The 18,946-nt window shown below is 34.4% G+C and overlaps 1 protein-coding gene and 1 long non-coding RNA gene across 5 annotated transcripts in view; one reads left to right on the top strand and one right to left on the bottom strand.

Moving 5' to 3' along the window:
- LOC136825726 (exoskeleton protein RP43-like) overlaps positions 1-18,501 on the top strand; it is a 28,280-nt gene extending 9,779 nt beyond the window's left edge. Inside the window, exons 9-18 of one of the 3 annotated variants that reach the window (XR_010849430.1) lie at positions 1,817-1,888; positions 3,438-3,645; positions 4,587-4,714; positions 6,688-6,759; positions 8,303-8,509; positions 9,436-9,563; positions 11,539-11,622; positions 12,945-13,152; positions 14,489-14,616; positions 17,454-18,501. Coding sequence is in view for 2 of the 3 variants with exons in the window: in XM_067082531.1 (XP_066938632.1) it covers positions 1,817-1,888; positions 3,438-3,645; positions 4,587-4,714; positions 6,688-6,759; positions 8,303-8,323; positions 12,966-13,152; positions 14,489-14,616; positions 17,454-17,479 (842 nt within the window). In the remaining variant the exon portion in view is untranslated. The remainder of the gene's footprint in view (positions 1-1,816; positions 1,889-3,437; positions 3,646-4,586; positions 4,715-6,687; positions 6,760-8,302; positions 8,510-9,435; positions 9,564-11,538; positions 11,623-12,944; positions 13,153-14,488; positions 14,617-17,453) is intronic. The other 2 variants (XM_067082531.1, XM_067082532.1) reach the window with 2 other exon arrangements.
- LOC136825731 (uncharacterized) overlaps positions 1-18,946 on the bottom strand; it is a 583,078-nt gene that overhangs the window by 121,735 nt on the left and 442,397 nt on the right. The window lies entirely within an intron of this gene.

Genomic DNA, 18,946 nt, shown 5'->3' with positions numbered 1-18,946 from the left:
GAGGGACGAGCTCAGTTGTATCTGCGTGTGTGTGTGTATGCAACAACAGGCATATCTTTTGTTGATTTCGTGAAATGCTCTGCACAGGAAATTGGAAAGATATGCAAGGACCTGACTTCAGTAAGTTGCACAAATTCGTAATGTCCTCAATGTACATGAATGTACTACTAACTCTCCATTATACGAAACTTCAGAAATTCAAGGAAGAAATGGTAGTGTGATCATTAGGCCATATATTTGAAACTGACATGGTAGAATTATCTTAGCAGTGTGTGATTACATAGGCTGAGAGATTGTGTTTTTTTTCTGTTTATGTTTGTGTTGACGGACCGACTGACAATTCTACCTTTTTCATGTGGACATTCACCCTTCGAACAGTCTTGGGTGAACTGACATGTAAACCTTATTGTGAATACCCGTCCTTAGGTATGTAGTGAAGTGTTGTTGCCAAATTGCCGAAAATTAATATTATTCCAAACCTCATTTAAGCTAACTTTATAATGAAATATGTCACAGTAATGTCACAAAGCAGTCACTATAATGAACTCGAAGGTAAAATAGAAGAAAAGAACGAATTAATGAGGAAATTATTATTTGAGAGAATAAACAAAAAGGAAATAGGGTCATCATATATATAGCACGTCGGGTTGAGCTAGCAGCTACTATGCATGTGCGAGTGAGGAAGATGAATACCTTTCGACGTTAGTTTTTTCTCCCTTTTTATTATTATTCCAAACCTCATTTAAACCGATTTTATAACAAAATACATCACTGAGGTGTCACAAAGCAGTTGCTATAACAAATCCCAGAGGTAAAAATGAAGAAGATACGAATGATTTACATTTGAAAGAATGAAAAAAAAAATTATATAATGTCATTATACATACTGCACGTCTGGTTGAGCCAGCAGCTACTTGACTGGCTTAATACGTAGACGAAAGGGACAATAGCCTGGATAAATGGGAGAACTGTCTGTGTTTTTCTTTCTGTCAATGGGGTATGGGTCTGAAACCTACCCTATTATGTAAGTTGAGTCAAATGATGGTCACATGCCAAATTTTTTATGGAATGGTCAAGGGGTTCGGATTTCTACACAGTACTAACATACAAAAATTCACTTTTATATGTAAAAGAATACGATACTGACAGCCAGATGACAAAATGATACCAATATCATTTTACACAACTATACCAGCCCCTCTGCTATGAAAAGCCCAGTTACGGTGGATATAACCCTATGCTTGGAGAAACTTTTCATTGTATGTTAAGCTGATTATCTCAGACAATAGTAAAAGACAAAACCATGATTGACTTCCGATATGAACCAACAACTTAATACATAACAAATAAAAATAAAAATAAGGACCAACAGCCTTAGTAGAGGGCCCACTAAGTTTACAATAAAGAGTGTTTTCTACCCAAAGGGTATTTTGTTGCAAAAGTCTGTTTCTTATCTTGATCACATGCCTATCAATATAGTCCTATACAAAACGAATGTTAAAAGCTATTTTGATTAAATACAATGGGCTAAAAAGTGTAAATAAATCATTAATATTGATCTAGATACTTCACTATTTGTTAGAAAGTTGGGTTTCATCTAATTAAATCAAGAAAGCATAATCATGTTAGTAGATAACTTTGTGAGCACGTGTTTATCTACATGAATGACTGGTCATGATCTTATTTTTTGCAGTTACATTTGACAGAGATAAATTCTAGCTAAACTACTTCAAAAATATGTAAAGAAAAAGGCACACATGAAGAAAATAACATTTAAGTACATGAATCACTCTACTGACAGCAACAATCATTTCAGATCAATATGAAACAACCGTACCACCAGAGACGTCAACTCAACTTCCACAGACGAACTGCAGTGTCGATACAGGTAACTGCGGAATGAAGGTAGTTCAGATCACTGCCACTGTATTCAGAATTTATGATTTTTTCTTCTATTCTCAACATCTGCACGTCAATATTTTCTATATATCCGTCTTGAAAAATCACTTGTAATTAAAGATTTTGTTTCCCATTGCATACTAATATTGCCAATGCTGTGTGATTTCCATACTAGTTATTCTATATTGATTTTTTGCTCTTTTTTTTTTTTATAAAATTGGATCATCAAATTAAATATCTCTTCCCTTAGACCATCTTTCAAAAAATAACTGCAATTTTACTCATTGCGCATTGTCACCCTCATCCTTATATTTTCTTACTCATGAAAATATCTCAAACGACGCCAGAACCTGCACTGGAATCAGAAATATAGCTTAAATGTGAATACAGGCAACTTTCGATGAATGGCAGTGAATAATACAATTCGACATGATAGAAAAATTCCTAAATCCCGCTATAAAAATAGCAAAAAATAAAGACAATAACATACAGGCAAACAGTTAACCTGCAGGAATAACAATACAGCCATAAACTGGTGCCTTGAATTACATAACTATCACTTAGTAATGCTCCTCCTGAATAACTGCCATTGTAGTCATGTACTGTTTTGCATTGGAACATCGAAATTCCTAATGTTGATGTAATTACACTAACCACTTTAAGCAGTAACACCACTTACTGAGTTCTAGTTTAGTTCATTTCATTCAATGTTATTTCTCATCTTGATAAAACGAAATATTTTATTATTTTAATAATTCTGGAAACTTTACCAAATTGAACCTTGAAAATATAGACACGTTTCATTCCCTTAAATGATTTTGGTGGCTAATAACTAACTCCATGCAGATACTTTGAAAAACTGCCAAAAAAATCTTGCACTGTTTCGAAAGTACCCATCAAGTACTCTTCATACTCAACAGAGTTTCTTAGGAGGGATTTTTCCCAAAGGCTACGAAGATTGGACACATTAATACCTATATAGGTTGATAAATCTGTAGCTGATCCTGATTAGCATGTAAAGACTGGACTTCCACCACCTGGAATGAGAGTGATACTTCTCTGTTAAGGTCAGACTCATTTCAAAATCATTTTCCACTAAAACCATGAAGAAACTACTAAGTCTTCAGATAACGACTTTGGTCTCTCTTCATCTAGAGACCGAAACTCCATTAGTTTATACCTGTGATCCCAATTCTTATAAGTTTCCTCTTTTTGCTACAAGATATCATTTAAGAAGTTGTCACAAAGAACACTTGAGTGCTTTCTTGTAATGCTTAATAAACGAAGGAAACATGTAGAAGGTACAAAGATGAAAAGGAATTAAAATACCTGACAAAATTTGGATTTTCAAAATACTGCTCTTATACAATACCCATGCTTGAAAACATCGTGTTTGAAATGCACTCTGGACAGACAATTCTGGTCAACTTAAGTTAACAAAAAGGAAAGGGGAAATGTACAAACAGACACAATTAAGAGTATATCATAACGCACATCTATCCAAGAACTATTGCCACCATACCCATCTCTTCCATCAGGTCGAATAGTGGCGTCTTCAGGTGAAATCGGGATAGGATCTATTGGAGGAAGCTACAACAATAACGAGTATTGTGTCTGGGAGATCGAGGTTCCCGAGGGACTGGTAATTCAATTCACGTGGGAGTACTTCGATCTAGAGGGTCCAAGTCCTGGATGCCCTTATGATTACGTTGATATTTCTGAGTATGAATCTGGGGAGAACTTGACGTAAGTATATGTACTTTTATTATTATTATTATTATTATTATTATTATTATTATTATTATTATTATTATTATAAGAGATACTGCAACACAGGAAGGAAAAGGCCAATGCTACATGCCCAGTGTCCTTAAGCAAAAAGAAAAAAAAATGAAAAATCAATTATAAAAGTAAAAAAAAAATAGGATAAACCCAGTAAAATATGAGTGACGCATGAAAGACTGCTCACTTATTCAAACAAGGAAAAGATATTAATGTAAGTATTCTATGATATTAAAGCTCTATACTGAAACCAATAATAAAAACGTACACACTACTCATAGTGACAGAAAAACTTTGAACTAAAGATAACGCCCATCTACACTCCATAAAAGCAAAGGGCGAATAAGTGCATATCCAAACTATGGACAAATTATGTAATCTTTAGCAATTTTATGGAAGGAATAATGAAACAATTTTTGTTCCTTTAGTTTTAAATGATCGATTACGTCTGACCTGTTCAAAGAGAGACTGTAAATTTCTAACAGAACATTTTTTTTGTTGAGGGCTGTTCACTGAGAATTTTTACAACAAAAAGAAGTTGATAATGATCAAAAGTAAACTACTGAGGTGAAAGCCACTCCTATGACTTTCAGCAAAAATGTCCTTATCAATAAGTAAATAACTTAAGTACACAACTTGTACTCACCATGGATGGTTACCAAATTTCTGCATGTTTATATTGGAGGTCCTCATTCTTAGCACTTTTCTTATTCTATCTATATTGAACTACTTTTCCAGAAATTCACTTTTCATCAAATGGATCATAGTCAACGAGAAAAATCTTACTAGATATCACTATCTTTTCTGGGTTCAATACAACTTATGAACGAAGAAAATGGGAACAATACCTACAGTATTTAAAAGAAAATCAGAAGAACAATCTACAATATTAATGTCTCTTCCAGTGGAAGGATTTGTGGCAGCAGTATTCCAGAGTCTCTGAGAAGCAACAGTAACATTGTTAGAGTGACTTTCAGCAGCGATTCTTCTGTGACTTTACAAGGATTCAAGCTTCAATTTGAAGGAATGTCAGGTAAATCTATTTTCAAGTTTTCAATTGAAAAGTAAGCATTAAAGTTTTATAGATTAAACTGGAAATGCATATTATTAAAATTATACGCAACTAGCTGACCAAACCAATGTTGCCCGGGAAAACTCTGAATGCCAGTCCACGGGTAGGTGGAAGCAAGAGGGAAGAGGGAAGGGGGAGGGGGGGGGTAAGAGGGACGAGCTCAGTTGTATCTGTGTGTGTGTGTATGCAACAATAGGCATATCTTTTGTTGATTTCGTGAAATGCACTGCACACCAAGTTGGAGAGATATGCAAGGACCTGACTTCAGCAAGATGCGCAAATTCGTAATGTCCTCAATGTACATGAATGTACTGCTAACTCTCCATTATACGAAACTCCAGAAATTCAAGGAAGAAATGGTAGTGTGATCATTAGGCCAAATATTTGAAATTGACATGGTGGAATTATCTTTGCAGTGTGTGATTATATAGCCTGGGAGATTGTATTTTTTTTCTGCTTATGTTTGTGTTGACGGACCAACTGACAATTCTAAATTTTTCATGTGGACATTCACCCTTCGAACAGTCTTGGGTGAATTGACATGTAAACCTTATTGTGAATACCCGTCCTTACGTATGTAGTGAAGTGTTGTTGTCAAATTGCCGATAATTAATATTATTCCAAACCTCATTTAAGCTAACTTTATAATGAAATATGTCATAGTAATGTCACAAAGCAGTCGCTATAATGAACTCGAAGGTAAAATAGAAGAAAAGAACGAATTAATGAGGAAATTATTATTTGAGAGAATAAAAAAAAAAGGAAATAGTGTCATCATATATCTAGCATGTCGGGTTGAGCTAGCAGCTACTACGCATGTGCGAGTGAGGAAGATGAATACCTTTCGAAGTTAGTTTTTTCTCCCTTTTTATTATTACTCCAAACTTCATTTAAACCGCTCATAAAGCAGTTGCTATAACAAATCCCAAGGTAAAAATGAAGAAGATACGAGTGAAATACATTTGAAAGAATTAAAAAAAGGAAATACTGTCATTATACATACTGCAAGTCTGGTTGAGCCAGCAGCTACTTGACTGGCTTAATACGTAGACGAAAGGGACAATAGCCTGGATAAATGGGAGAACTGTCTGTGTTTTTCTTTCTGTCAATGGGGTATGGGTCTGAAACCTACCCTATTATGTAAGTTGGGTCAAATGATGGTCACATGCCAAATTTTTTTGGAATGGTCAAGGGGTTCGGATTTCTCTGTACAGAGTACTAACACACAAACATTCACTTTTATATGTAAAAGAATACGATACTGACAGCCAGATGACAAAAGGATACCAATATCATTTTACACAACTATACCAGCACCTCTGCTATGAAAAGCCCAGCTACGGTGGATATAACCCTATCCTTGGAGAAACTTTTCATTGTATGTTAAGCTGATTATCCCAGAGAGTAGTAAAAGACAAAACCATGATTGACTTCCGATATGAACAAACAACTTAATACATAACAAATAAAAATAAAAATAAGGACCAACAGCCTTAGTAGAGAGCCCACTAAGTTTACAATAAAGAGTGTTTTCTACCCAAAGGGTATTTAGTTGCAAAAGTCTGTTTCTTATCTTGATCACATTCCTATCAATATAAACCTATACAAAGTGAATGTTAAAAGCTATTCTGATTAAATATAATGGGCTAAAAAGTGTAAATAAATCACTTAATATCGATCTAGATACTTCACTATTTGTTAGAAAGTTGGGTTTCATCTAATTAAATCAAGAAAGCATAATCATGTTAGTAGATAACTTTGTGAGCACGAGTTTATCTACATGAATGACTGGTCATGATCTTATTTTTTGCAGTTACATTTGACCGAGATAAATTCTAGCTAAACTACTTCAAAAATATGTAAAGAAAAAGGCCCACATGAAGAAAATAACATTTAAGTACATGAATCTCTACTGACAGCAACAATCGTTTCAGATCAATATGAAACAACCGTACCACCAGAGACATCAACTCAACTTCCACAGACGAACTGCAGTGTCGATACAGGTAACTGCGGAATAAAGGTAGTTCAGATCACTGCCACTGTAATCAGAATTTATGATTTTTTCTTCTATTCTCAACAACTGCACGTCAATATTTTCTTTATATTCGTCTTGAAAAATCACTTGTAATTAAAGATTTTGTTTCCCATTGCATACTAATGTTGCCAATGCTGTGTGATTTCCATACTAGTTAGTCTATATTGTTTTTTTGCTCTTTTTTTTTTTATAAAATTGGATCATCAAATTAAATATCTCTTCCCTCAGACCATCTTTCAAAAAATAACTGCAATTTTACTCATTGCGCATTGTCACCCTCATCCTTATATTTTCTTACTCATGAAAATATCTCAAACGACGCCAGAACCTGCATTGAAATCAGAAATAAAGCTTAAATGTGAATACAGGCAACTTTCGATGAATGGCAGTGAATAATACAATTCGAGATGATAGGAAAATTCATAAATCCCGTTTTAAAAATAGCAAAAAATAAAGACAATAACATACAGGCAAACACGTTAACCTGCACGAATAACAATACAGCCATAAACTGGTGCCTTGAATTACATAACTAGCCCTTAGTAATGTTCCTCCTGAATAACTGCCATTGTAGTCATGCACTATTTTGCATTGGAACATCGAAATTCCTAATGTTGATGTAATTACACTAACCACTTTAAGCAATAACACCACTTACTGAGTTCTAGTTTAGTTCATTTCATTCAATGTTATTTCTCATCTTGATAAAACGAAATATTTTATTATTTTAATAATTCTGGAAACTTTACCAAATTGAACCTTGAAAATATAAACACGTTTCATTCCCTTAAATGATTTTGGTGGCTAATAACTAACTCCATGCAGAAACTTTGAAAAACTGCCAAAAAAATCTTGCACTGTTTGGAAAGTACCCATCAAGTAATCTTCATACTCAACAGAGTTTCTTAGGAGGGATTTTTCCCAAAGGCTACGGAGATTCGAAATATTAATACCTATATAGGTTGATAAATCTGTAGCTGATCCTGATTAGCATTTAAAGACTGGACTTCCACCACCTGGAATGAGTGTGATACTTCTCTGTTAAGGTCAGCCTCATTTCAAAATCATTTTCCACTAAAACCATTATGAAACTAATAAGTCTTCAGATAACGACTTTGGTCTCTCTTCATCTAGAGACCGAAACTCCATTAGTTTTTACCTGTGATCCCAATTCTTATAAGTTCCCCTTTTTAATACAAGATATCATTTAAGAAGTTGTCACAAAGAACACTTGAGTGCTTTCCTGTAATGCTTAAATAAACGAAGGAAACATGTAGAAGGTACAAAGATGAAAAGGAATTAAAATACCTGACAAATTTTGTATTTTCAAAATACTGCTCTTATACAATACCCATGTTGAAAACATCGTCTTTGAAATGCACTCAGGACAGACAATTCTGGTCAACTTAATACAAAGGAAAGGGGAAATGTACAAACAGACACAATTAAGAGTATATCATAATGCACATCTATCCAAGAACTGTTGCCACCATACCAATCTCTTCCATCAGGTCGAATTGTGGCGTCTTCAGGTGAAATCGGGATAGGATCTATTGGAGAAGCTACAACAATAACGAGTATTGTGTCTGGGAGATCGAGGTTCCCCGAGGGACTGGTAATTCAATTCACGTGGAGTACTTCGATCTAGAGGGTCCAAGTCCTGGATGCCCTTATGATTACGTTGATATTTCTGAGTATGAATCTGGGGAGAACTTGACGTAAGTATATGTACTTTATTATTATTATTATTATTATTATTATTATTATTATTATTATTATTATTATTATAAGAGATACTGCAACCCAGGAAGGAAAAGGGAAGTGCTACATGCCTAGTGTCCCTGAGCACAAAAAAAAGAAAAAAAAAGAAAAAAAAAAAACATACGATAAACCCAGTAAAATATAAGTGACGCATGAAAGACTGCTCACTTATTCAAACAAGGAAAAGATATCAATGTAAGTATTCTATGATATTAAAGCTCTATACTGAAACCAATAATAAAAACGTACACACTACTCATAGTGACAGAAAAACTTTGAACTAAAGATAACGCCCATCTACACTCCATAAAAGCAAAGGGCGAATAGGTGCATATCCAAACTATAGACAAATTATGTAATCTTTAGCAATTTTATGGAAGGATTAATGAAACAATTTTTGTTCCTTTAGTTTTAAATGATCGATTACGTCTGACCTGTTCGAAAGAGACTGTAAATTTCTAACAGAACATTTTTTGTTGAGCGCTGTTCACTGAGAATTTTTACAACAAAAAGAAGTTGATAATGATCAAAAGTAAACTACTGAAGTGAAAGCCACTTCTATGACTTTCAGCAAAAATGTCCTTATCAATAAATAAATAACTTAAGTACACAACTTGTACTCACCATGGATGGTTACCAACCTTCTGCATGTTTGTATTGGAGGTCCTCATTCTTAGCACTTTTCTTATTTTATCTATATTGAACTACTTTTCCAGAAATTCACTTTTCAGCAAATGGATCATAGTCAACAAGAAAAATCTTACTAGATATCACTATGTTTTCTGGGTTCAATACAACTTATGAACGAAGAAAATGGGAACAATACCTACAGTAATTAAAAGAAAATCAGCAGAACAATCTACAATATTAATGTCTCTTCCAGTGGAAGGATTTGTGGCAGCAGTATTCCAGAGTCTCTGAGAAGCAACAGTAACATTGTTAGAGTGACTTTCAGCAGCGATTCTTCTGTGACTTTACAAGGATTCAAGCTTCAATTTGAAGGAATGTCAGGTAAATCTGTTTTCAAGTTTTCAATTGAAAAGTAAGAATTAAAGTTTTATAGATTAAACTGGAAATGCATATTATTAAAATTATACACAACTAGCTGACCAAACCAATGTTGCCCGGGAAAACTCTGAATGACAGTCTGCGGGTAGGAGGAAGGAAATGGGAAGAGGGAAGGGGGGGGGGGGTGGAGAGAGACGAGCTCAGTTGTATCTCTGCGTGTGTGTGTGTATGTGTGTGGGTGGAGAAGGTCTGTCTCCCTTGCAACAATAGGCATATCTTTTGTAGATTTCGTGAAATGCCCTGCACAGCAAATTGGAGAGACATGCAAGGACCTGACTTCAGCAAGTTGCACAAATTCGTAATGTTCTCAATGTACATGAATGTACTGCTAACTCTCCATTACACGAAACTTCAGAAATTCAAGGAAGAAATGGTAATGTGATCATTAAGCTAAATATTTGAAATTGACATGGTGGAATTATCTTAGCAGTGTGTGATTACATAGCCTAAGAGATTGTGTTTTTTTCTGTTTATGTTTGTGTTGACGGACCGAATGACAATTCTAATTTTTTCATGTGGACATTCGTCCTTCGAACATTCTTGGGTGAATTGACATGTAAACCTTATCGTGAATACCCGTCCTTAGCTATGTAGTGAAGTGTTGTTGCCAAATTGCCGATAATTAATATTATTCCAAACCTCATTTAAGCTAACTTTATAATGAAATATGTCACAGTAACGTCACAAAGCAGTCGCTATAATGAACCCGAAGGTAAAATAGAAGAAACGAACGAACTAATGAGGAAATTATTATTTAAGAGAATAAAAAAAAAGGAAATACTGTCATCATATATCTAGCACATCAAGTTGAGCTAGCAGCTACTATGTGTGCGCGAATGAGGAAGATGAATACCTTTCGACATTAGTTTTTTTCCCTTTCTATTATTATTGCAAACCTCATTTAAATCGATTTTATAACAAAATACATCGTTGAGGTGTCACAAAGCAGTCGCGATAACAAATCCTAAAGGTAAAAATGAAGAAGATACGAATGAATTACATTTGAACGAATAAAAAAAAAGAAAATACTGTCACTGTACATATTGAGCGTCTGGCTGAGCCACCAGCTACTTGACTGGCTTAATACTTAGATGAAAGGGACAATAGCCTGGATAAATGGGAGAACTGTCTGTGTTTTTCTTTTTGTCGCTGGGGTACTGGTCTGAAACCTAACCTATTACGTAAGTTGGGTCAAATGATGGTCACATGCCAAATTTTTTCTACATTGGTCAAGGGGTTCGGATTTCTATAGAGTACTAACATACAAACATTCATTTTTATATGTAAAAGAATACAATACTGACAGCCAGATGACAAAAGGATACCAATATAATTTAACACTACACCAGCCCCTCTGCTACGAAAAGCCCAGTTACAGCGGAGAAACTTTTCAGGAGAAAAGACCATGGATAACTTCCGATATGAATGAACAAGTTAATACATAACAAGTAACAATAAAAATAAGGACTAACAGCCTTAGTAGAGGGCCTACTAAGTTTACATTAAAGAGTGTTGTGTACCCATACTGTATTTTGTTGCAAACGTTTATTTCTTATATTTATCTCAATCATATCAATATAGACCTATACAATGCACATGCTAGAAGCTATTTTGATTAAATACCATGGCTAAAAAGAGTAAAATAACTCACTTAATATCGATCTAGATACTTCACAAGTTGTTAGAAAGTTGGGTTTCATCTAATTAAATCAAGAAAGCATAATCATTTAGGAGAGAACTTTGTGAGCACGTGTTTATCTACAAAAATAATTGGTCATGATCTTATTGTTTGCAGTTACATTTGACAGAGATAAATTCTAGCTAAACTACCGCAAAAGTATTTAAAGAAAAAGGAACACATGAAGAAAATAACATCTAAGTACGTGAATCACTCTATTGACAGCAACAACCATTTCAGATCAATATGAAACAACAGAGACCTCATCAACGGACTGGTATGAAACAACTCAACTTCCACAGACGAACTGCAGTGTCGATACAGGTAACTGCGGAATAAAGGTAGTTCAGATTAATGCCACTGTAATCAGATTTTCTGATTTTTTTTCTTGTATTCCCAACAGCTACACGTCACCATTTTCTACACATTCGTCTTAAAAAATTATAATTAAATTTTTTTTTCTCATTGAATACTAATATTTCCATGGCTGTGTGATTCCCATACTAGCTCGTCTATATTGTTTTTTTTGCTCGTTTGTTCTTTTCTCCTAAAGTTGGATCATCAAATTAAATACCTCTTCCCTTTGACCCATTAACCTGCAGGAATAAGAACATAGCAATAAACTGGCACCAAGAATGACAAAACTATCACTTAGAAATGTTCCCCCTGAACAACTGCCACTGGCACAAAGAGTGTAAATAGTCGTCATACCATGTAGTCGTGTACTATTTTACACTGGAACATCGAAATTCCTAATGTAGATGTGATTAAACGAACTACTTTAAGCAGTAACATCACTTACTCAGATTTAGTTTCGTTCATTTGATTTAATGTTTTTTCTCATCGTGATAAAACGAAATATTTTGTCAGTTGAACAATTCTGGAAACTTTACACAATTGTACAGAGAAAATTTGGACACATTTCATGACCTTAAATTTTTTTGGTGGCTTAGAACCGACTCCATGCAGAAGCCTTGAAAACTCACCAAAAAATCTTGCAGCAACCTAAACTGTTTCTAAAGTACTCATCAAGTACTCGTCATAGATAAAATAGCTGAGTTTCTTAGGAAGGATTTTTCCAAAAGGCTACAGAGATTCGAAATATTATTAGTACCTATATAGGTTGATAATTCTGTTGCTGATCCTGATTAGCATTAAAAGACTGGACCTCCACCACCTGGAGTGAGAGTGATACTTCTCTGTTATGGTAAGACTCTTCTCAAAATCATTTTCCTTTAAAATTATTATAACACTAATAAGTCTTGAGATAACAACTTTGGTCTCCTTCACCTGTGTTCCCAATTCTTATAAGTTTCCTCTTTTAGATACAAGACATCACTTAAGAAGTTGTCACAAAGAACACTTGGGTGCTTTCTTGTAATGCTCCTATAAACGAAGGAAACGTGTAGAGGGTACAAAGATGAAAAGGAATTAAAATACCTGACAAAATTTGGATTTTCAAAATAATGCTTTCTTATATAACACCCATGCTTGAAAACATCGTGTTTGAGATGCACTCACTACAGACAACTCTGGTCAACTTAATACAAAGGAAAGGAGAAATGTACAAACAGACACAATTCAGAGTATACCATAATGCACATCTATCCAAGAACTATTGCCACCATACCAATCTCTTCCATCAGGTCGAATAGTGGCGTCTTCAGGTGAAATCGGGATAGGATCTATTGGAGGAAGCTACAACAATAACGAGTATTGTGTCTGGGAGATCGAGGTTCCCGAGGGACAGCAAATTCAATTCACGTGGGAGTACTTCGATCTAGAGGGTCCAAGTCCTGGATGCCCTTATGATTACGTTGATATTTCCGAATCTGTATTTGTGATGAGCTTGACGTAAGTATATGTGCTTTATTATTATTATTATTATTATCATTATTAATAAGAGATGCTACGGCCCAGTATGGGAAAGGCGAATGATACATGCCCATGTCCCTGAGTCAAATGAAGAAATACATAAATGAAAATTAAAATTCCAAAACAAATAGGATAAACCCAGTAAAATTAAGAAAATTAAAATTCCAAAACAAATAGGATAAACCCAGTAAAATATAAGTGATTTATGAAACACTGCTCACATATTCAAATGATGAAACGATATTAATGCAAGTGGTTTACGATATTAAAGTACTATACAGAAACTAAAGAAAATCTCCACCTAACAGCCTCTGCAAACTGCAGTTCCGGTAATAAAAACGTACACAAAATAAACTGTTAAATAAAGATAATGCCCATCTGAACTGCATAAAAGCAAAGAGCCAATAAGAGCATATCCAAATTACGGACAAATTATGTAATCTTTAGCAATTTTATGGAAGGATTAATGAAACAATTCAAAGTGCGGAAAGGACAGCACGCGTGATAAGAAAAGGTAGAAAAACAGTCAAGAATGGAGTTTGGTGAGTTTGATATTTACAGATGATATGTTGCTGATTCATGACAGTGAGGAGAGATCGCAGAAACTCGTAAGGAAGTTTCAGAATGTTTGCAAGAAGAACAAGTTGATAGTAAACGTGAGCTAGATTAAGGCTATGAGAATAAATGGAAACTAGGAAAAAGGCACAATGAATGTTCAATATATGTGCTGTTGGTGCACTCGCTCCTGATTGTGTTACTGCTACTATTATTATTATTATCATCACCATTCACTAGCAACTAGTAGCAATTACAGGAGCTGTGTTCCTTTCTCTACCATTTTTCCATCTTAATCAGTTTGTTACTTTAGCTCTATATGTTCGAAAGAGACTGTAAATTTTTAACAAAACACTTTTTGCTGAGAGTTATTCATTGGGAATTTTTGCAGCAAAAAGTTGTTGATAATGATCACAAGTAAACTACTGAGGTAGAAGGCACTCCTATTAATTTTAGCATATGTCCTTATTAATAAGCAAATAACCTAAATACCCAACCTGTAATCACCATGGATGATTACCAAACTTCTGCATGATTATATTGGAGGTCCTTATTCTTAGCACTTTTCTTATTTTCTCTGCCCTGAACTACTGTTCCAGAAATTCACTTTAAGCAGATGAATCGTACTCATCAAGGAAAACCTCACTAGATAACATAATATCTTTATTGGGTTCAATAGAGCGTATGCACGAAGAAAATAGGAACAATCACTATTTAAAGGAAAATCACAGGAACAGTCTACAATATGTGTCTCTTCCAGTGGAAGGATCTGTGGCAGCAGTACTCCAGAGTCTCTGAGAAGCGAGAGTAACATTGTCAGGGTGACTTTCAGCAGTGATTCTTCTGTGACGTTACAAGGATTCAGACTTAAATTTCAAGCTATTCTAGGTAAGTCTAACTTTATATTGCCATCTTAAACTAAAGATGAATGACAGAAATCTAAAGTTTAGTTATCTAGCATCTAAGAGGCATGAAACTCATTTCACATAAGTCCACTGACCTGTCGGAAATTCGATGCATTCAAATATGCAGAGACTGCGGACAACTCCAAAAACACCAAACGTAGATGACATCCAAAATGAATATAAGTATCTACATAACTAAAAATATCATTGACGACTAATTGTCTCTGCTACAAATACAGATATACTTATGGGAACTGAAGCTGGATCTTGATTCACATTTTGGTTGTTCCGTGGATAGCTCCCATGACCTACCACCCACCAAGTCCATTAAGCTGTAAATGGCTAACGGTAACTGCTAGGATCAATAAAATGCGGTGGGCTAACAATCTCATCCCATAAGAATTTGCAAAAACAAAATGTGTATGCATACCTATATATATATATATATATATATATATATTAAAGACCAGGTACCAAGCGCTTTCGTGTATTGCGTACACTGGGTCTTTAATTTCACCTTTCATGTGGTCGTCTACGTATATATTTGTCACGTGCAGTTTGGTGACTTATTGCTGATATATATATATATATATATATATATATATATATATATATATATATATATATATATATATATATATATATATATATATATATATATATATATATATATATATATATATATATATATATATATATACACATATATCATTATATCACGGGTTTCGACTTTATTTCCAAGCCATTGACGAAGGACTGATACAGAGTATTAGAAGTCACAAATATATATACTACAGGAACAGTACTGACGAACACACACAACCGTTAGAGACTACATATCCACCCTCAGGCCGGTGTCAAGGTAGGAGTGGCCTTCAAAACTCATTTGGCTAAAAATCACAATATACTCTCAGGGGACAACACCGGTAAACATACCGCCATTCTCTTTTCCAGTGCTTTAAGACTCACATGGAATTTTATATACACACCCTTTAGTATTGTCGGGGGATTTCTTGATAAGTACATTTTTCATTGTTTTATTTTTCTTAAACACCAAAATTCATAGGAAGGTGGGGGATATCTTTTATATTATTATGGTAAGGCAGTACAAACAAATTTTTCTTATGTGCATTTCTATTCCGGACAAAGCAATAAGGTTAAAAAATCAGTGTTCTCATCTATGTTTTTAAGAGCATTACGTGTATGTAGCCCTGAATATAGTGATGAGGAAATAGATAAGATTAGGAATGCAGGCCAGAAACTGAAATATCCTGACAGTGTATTAAACGGTGCATTAGTACCGGCAAACAAGACTATGTATCAAAACCAAAAGGAACCTTACAACGCAAAAAATTTGCTTGTACTGCCTTATAATAATAATATGAAAGATATCCCCCATCTTCTTAAGAATTTTGATGTTAATGTCGCATTTAAGAACAACAACACAATGAAACATGTACTTATCAAGACCTCCCCCGACAATACTAAAGGGTGTGTATATAAAATTCCATGTGAGTCTTGTGACAACTTTTATATTGGCCAAACGGGTAAAGCACTGGAAAAGAGAACAGAACAGCATAAAAAATGTGTGAGATATGCACATGGAAACAGTGGTATTTTTGTACATGTTAGTGAGAACTATCATGCTATCAACTGGGAAGGGGCAAAAAGGATTGTATAGTCTAATAACGCACTGGAAAGGAATATCATTGAATCCAGCTTTATAAAAGAAAGTGACAGCCATAATATGAATATCAGTCAAGGGATGTATAAACTTGATCCTTTAATATCAAAAGAAAGTTGTAAACTGTTTAAATTTTAAGGTAGGCAGTAAAAATGTATGAAAATAAGATTATCATACTTGTAAGCAGTACGGGGCAGCAATGCTAATGAGTTTTCCAAACTCCGCCTCCCTGACACCTGCCAGGTATGGATCTGATGTCACCTATGGTCGGTATGTTTATCAGTATTGTCCCCTCAGAGTATATTGTGATTTTTAGCCAAATGAGTTTTGAAGGCCACTCCTACCTTGGCATCGGCCTGTGGTTGGATACGCAATCTCTAACGGTTGTGTAAATTCGTCAGTATTGTTCCTGTAGTATATATATTTGTGACTTCTAATACTCTGTATCAGTCCTTCGTCAATGGCTTCGAAATAAAGTCGAAACCTGTGGTAATGTGTGATAAATGAATCACGTACAAAAGTGATTATAATCATATATATATATATATATATATATATATATATATATATATATATATATATATATATATATATATATATATATATATATATATATATATATATATATATATATCATCTAACCTCTGTTAGATCCTGGGGTGGGAAATTAAAATTCATATCTTTGTTAAAAATATTCATTTTACACTATTTGGAATGAGTTTGTAATATGCTTATTGCATATATTGGATATACTGGATTCCAAGTTAAGACACCCAAATTTTACTATTTTTATTACTTTAATCAGTATATAATACGAAAAACAGAAAGCTTAAAACACACAGTTTGTGCTTTTCACATTGACAATGAACTTACAAATGTAGTTATAATTGTTTTCATTTCAGTAATTGCAGAGCCGTACGTAATAATTTAACAAAACCGAAAACGTTGTTGTTCACCATACAAAGAAAAAAATTTTTCAGTACACGGAAATTGATAATCATAACCGATTAATCATATCATCAAAAATAATACCGGCCTGGATGTAACATGCTCATTAGCTCTGAACCAAAGACGTCTCATGTCAATATCAACCTGTTCGATAAAAATACGATAATTTCCGTTTTGTTCCGTGACAGGTGTATTCATCGTAAACCCACATTAAACGACTGCAATACCCAAGCCTGGTGCTTCTGACAAGACGACACCGTAGTACAAGCAAGCAAAGAAAACCCGTTTGGTGGCGCTGGTGAACGTGAGAGCCCTAAAAAGAACTGGAGATAAAACATCTTCCTAAGACCTTCCGTTACGTCTGAGCCGCTACAGCATACAACGGCTTCTTAAAATAACAAGAAATTATATTATTCACGACTGCTCAAGTTTAACTGGCATATCATCTTCATGAGGCTCGTGTACACATTATGCTCTGGGGGAATATAATAACTAGGTTTAAATTTCATGTATAAGACTTAAAACGCTAAAATTCACTAACAGCGGCCTCATCCAACTCTCCTGCAACAAGCGGAATCTAACAAATGAAGAAATACCAAGAGCAGTGAGTTACTGAACTGAACAACTGATTTAAAATTTGTGTGATCTGGCGTCATTACGACCATGGTAACTGACGACGGAATTTTTTGTTTTAATATAAAGTCGTGATCCCCTCTTGGATTATTATTATTATTATATTATTATTATTATCATTATTATTATTATTCAGCAGATGAAACCTATTCATAAGGAACCAGCCAACAGTGGCCACTGACTTGAAATTCAAGCTTCCAAAGAATACAAATGCTGGATACTTAACTCGCAGTTACTGGAAGTATGGAGTCACATTTTAAGCATAGGTGGAATTGGCTTACTTTGAACTCTATTTAATCAATAAAAAAACATTTCAAAGGTCTGTCTGGTATTTTCATGTTACATATCGTCTCAGTCCACAAATACGCCCTTACTCTTGAATGATTCCCTCGTTTTTTATATCTAGAAGAAAAGTATACTTAGAAGGATTATAAGTGTGTTAACATAAGCTAGATTGACTAAAGTACAATGAGCTCTATCTATAACACCTAATACATAATTACCTTCCCTTACAAAATCTTGAAACATTCTCATTATTAAAGCAACTGGTTTACTGCGAACACCTGCCCACCTTACAACAAAAAATAAAAAATGCTACTGAAATTGATCTTATTATAACCTTATTTGTCACACGAGTATATAACATTTTTCACTTACAAGATTATTCGTGAACGATCGTAAGTTTGATTTAAAAAAAAAACCTGATCTTTGGCCTTAAGTGTTATTTCCTTTCACTTATAAAAAACACTTAATACACGAATTAGGACGTTCATTAAAATGTGCCCAAACCAGAATATCATGTGGGGGGTCTTGCGGCAGTTGAGCTACCGGTACTTGCTATTCAGAGTTTTGGAGTCATAAATCCACTGAATCTGACATAAATGAAGGGTTTGGTGGGAACTACTTTCTACTTGAAGTCGTCCTACATGATTAGTGGATAATCAGCTGGAGCTGAGGTATTTATAACCTCGTATGTAACAGGTATCAAATAGCTAAGCTAATGATAATGATAAAACTAATATTTACAATTTAAACATGTCTACTGAGC

This window comes from Macrobrachium rosenbergii, chromosome 39, assembly GCF_040412425.1.
Source record: "Macrobrachium rosenbergii isolate ZJJX-2024 chromosome 39, ASM4041242v1, whole genome shotgun sequence".
NCBI lineage: Eukaryota > Metazoa > Arthropoda > Malacostraca > Decapoda > Palaemonidae > Macrobrachium > Macrobrachium rosenbergii.
The sequence above is the reverse complement of the archived record's forward strand: the minus strand, read 5'-3'. Positions and strand labels throughout refer to the sequence as shown.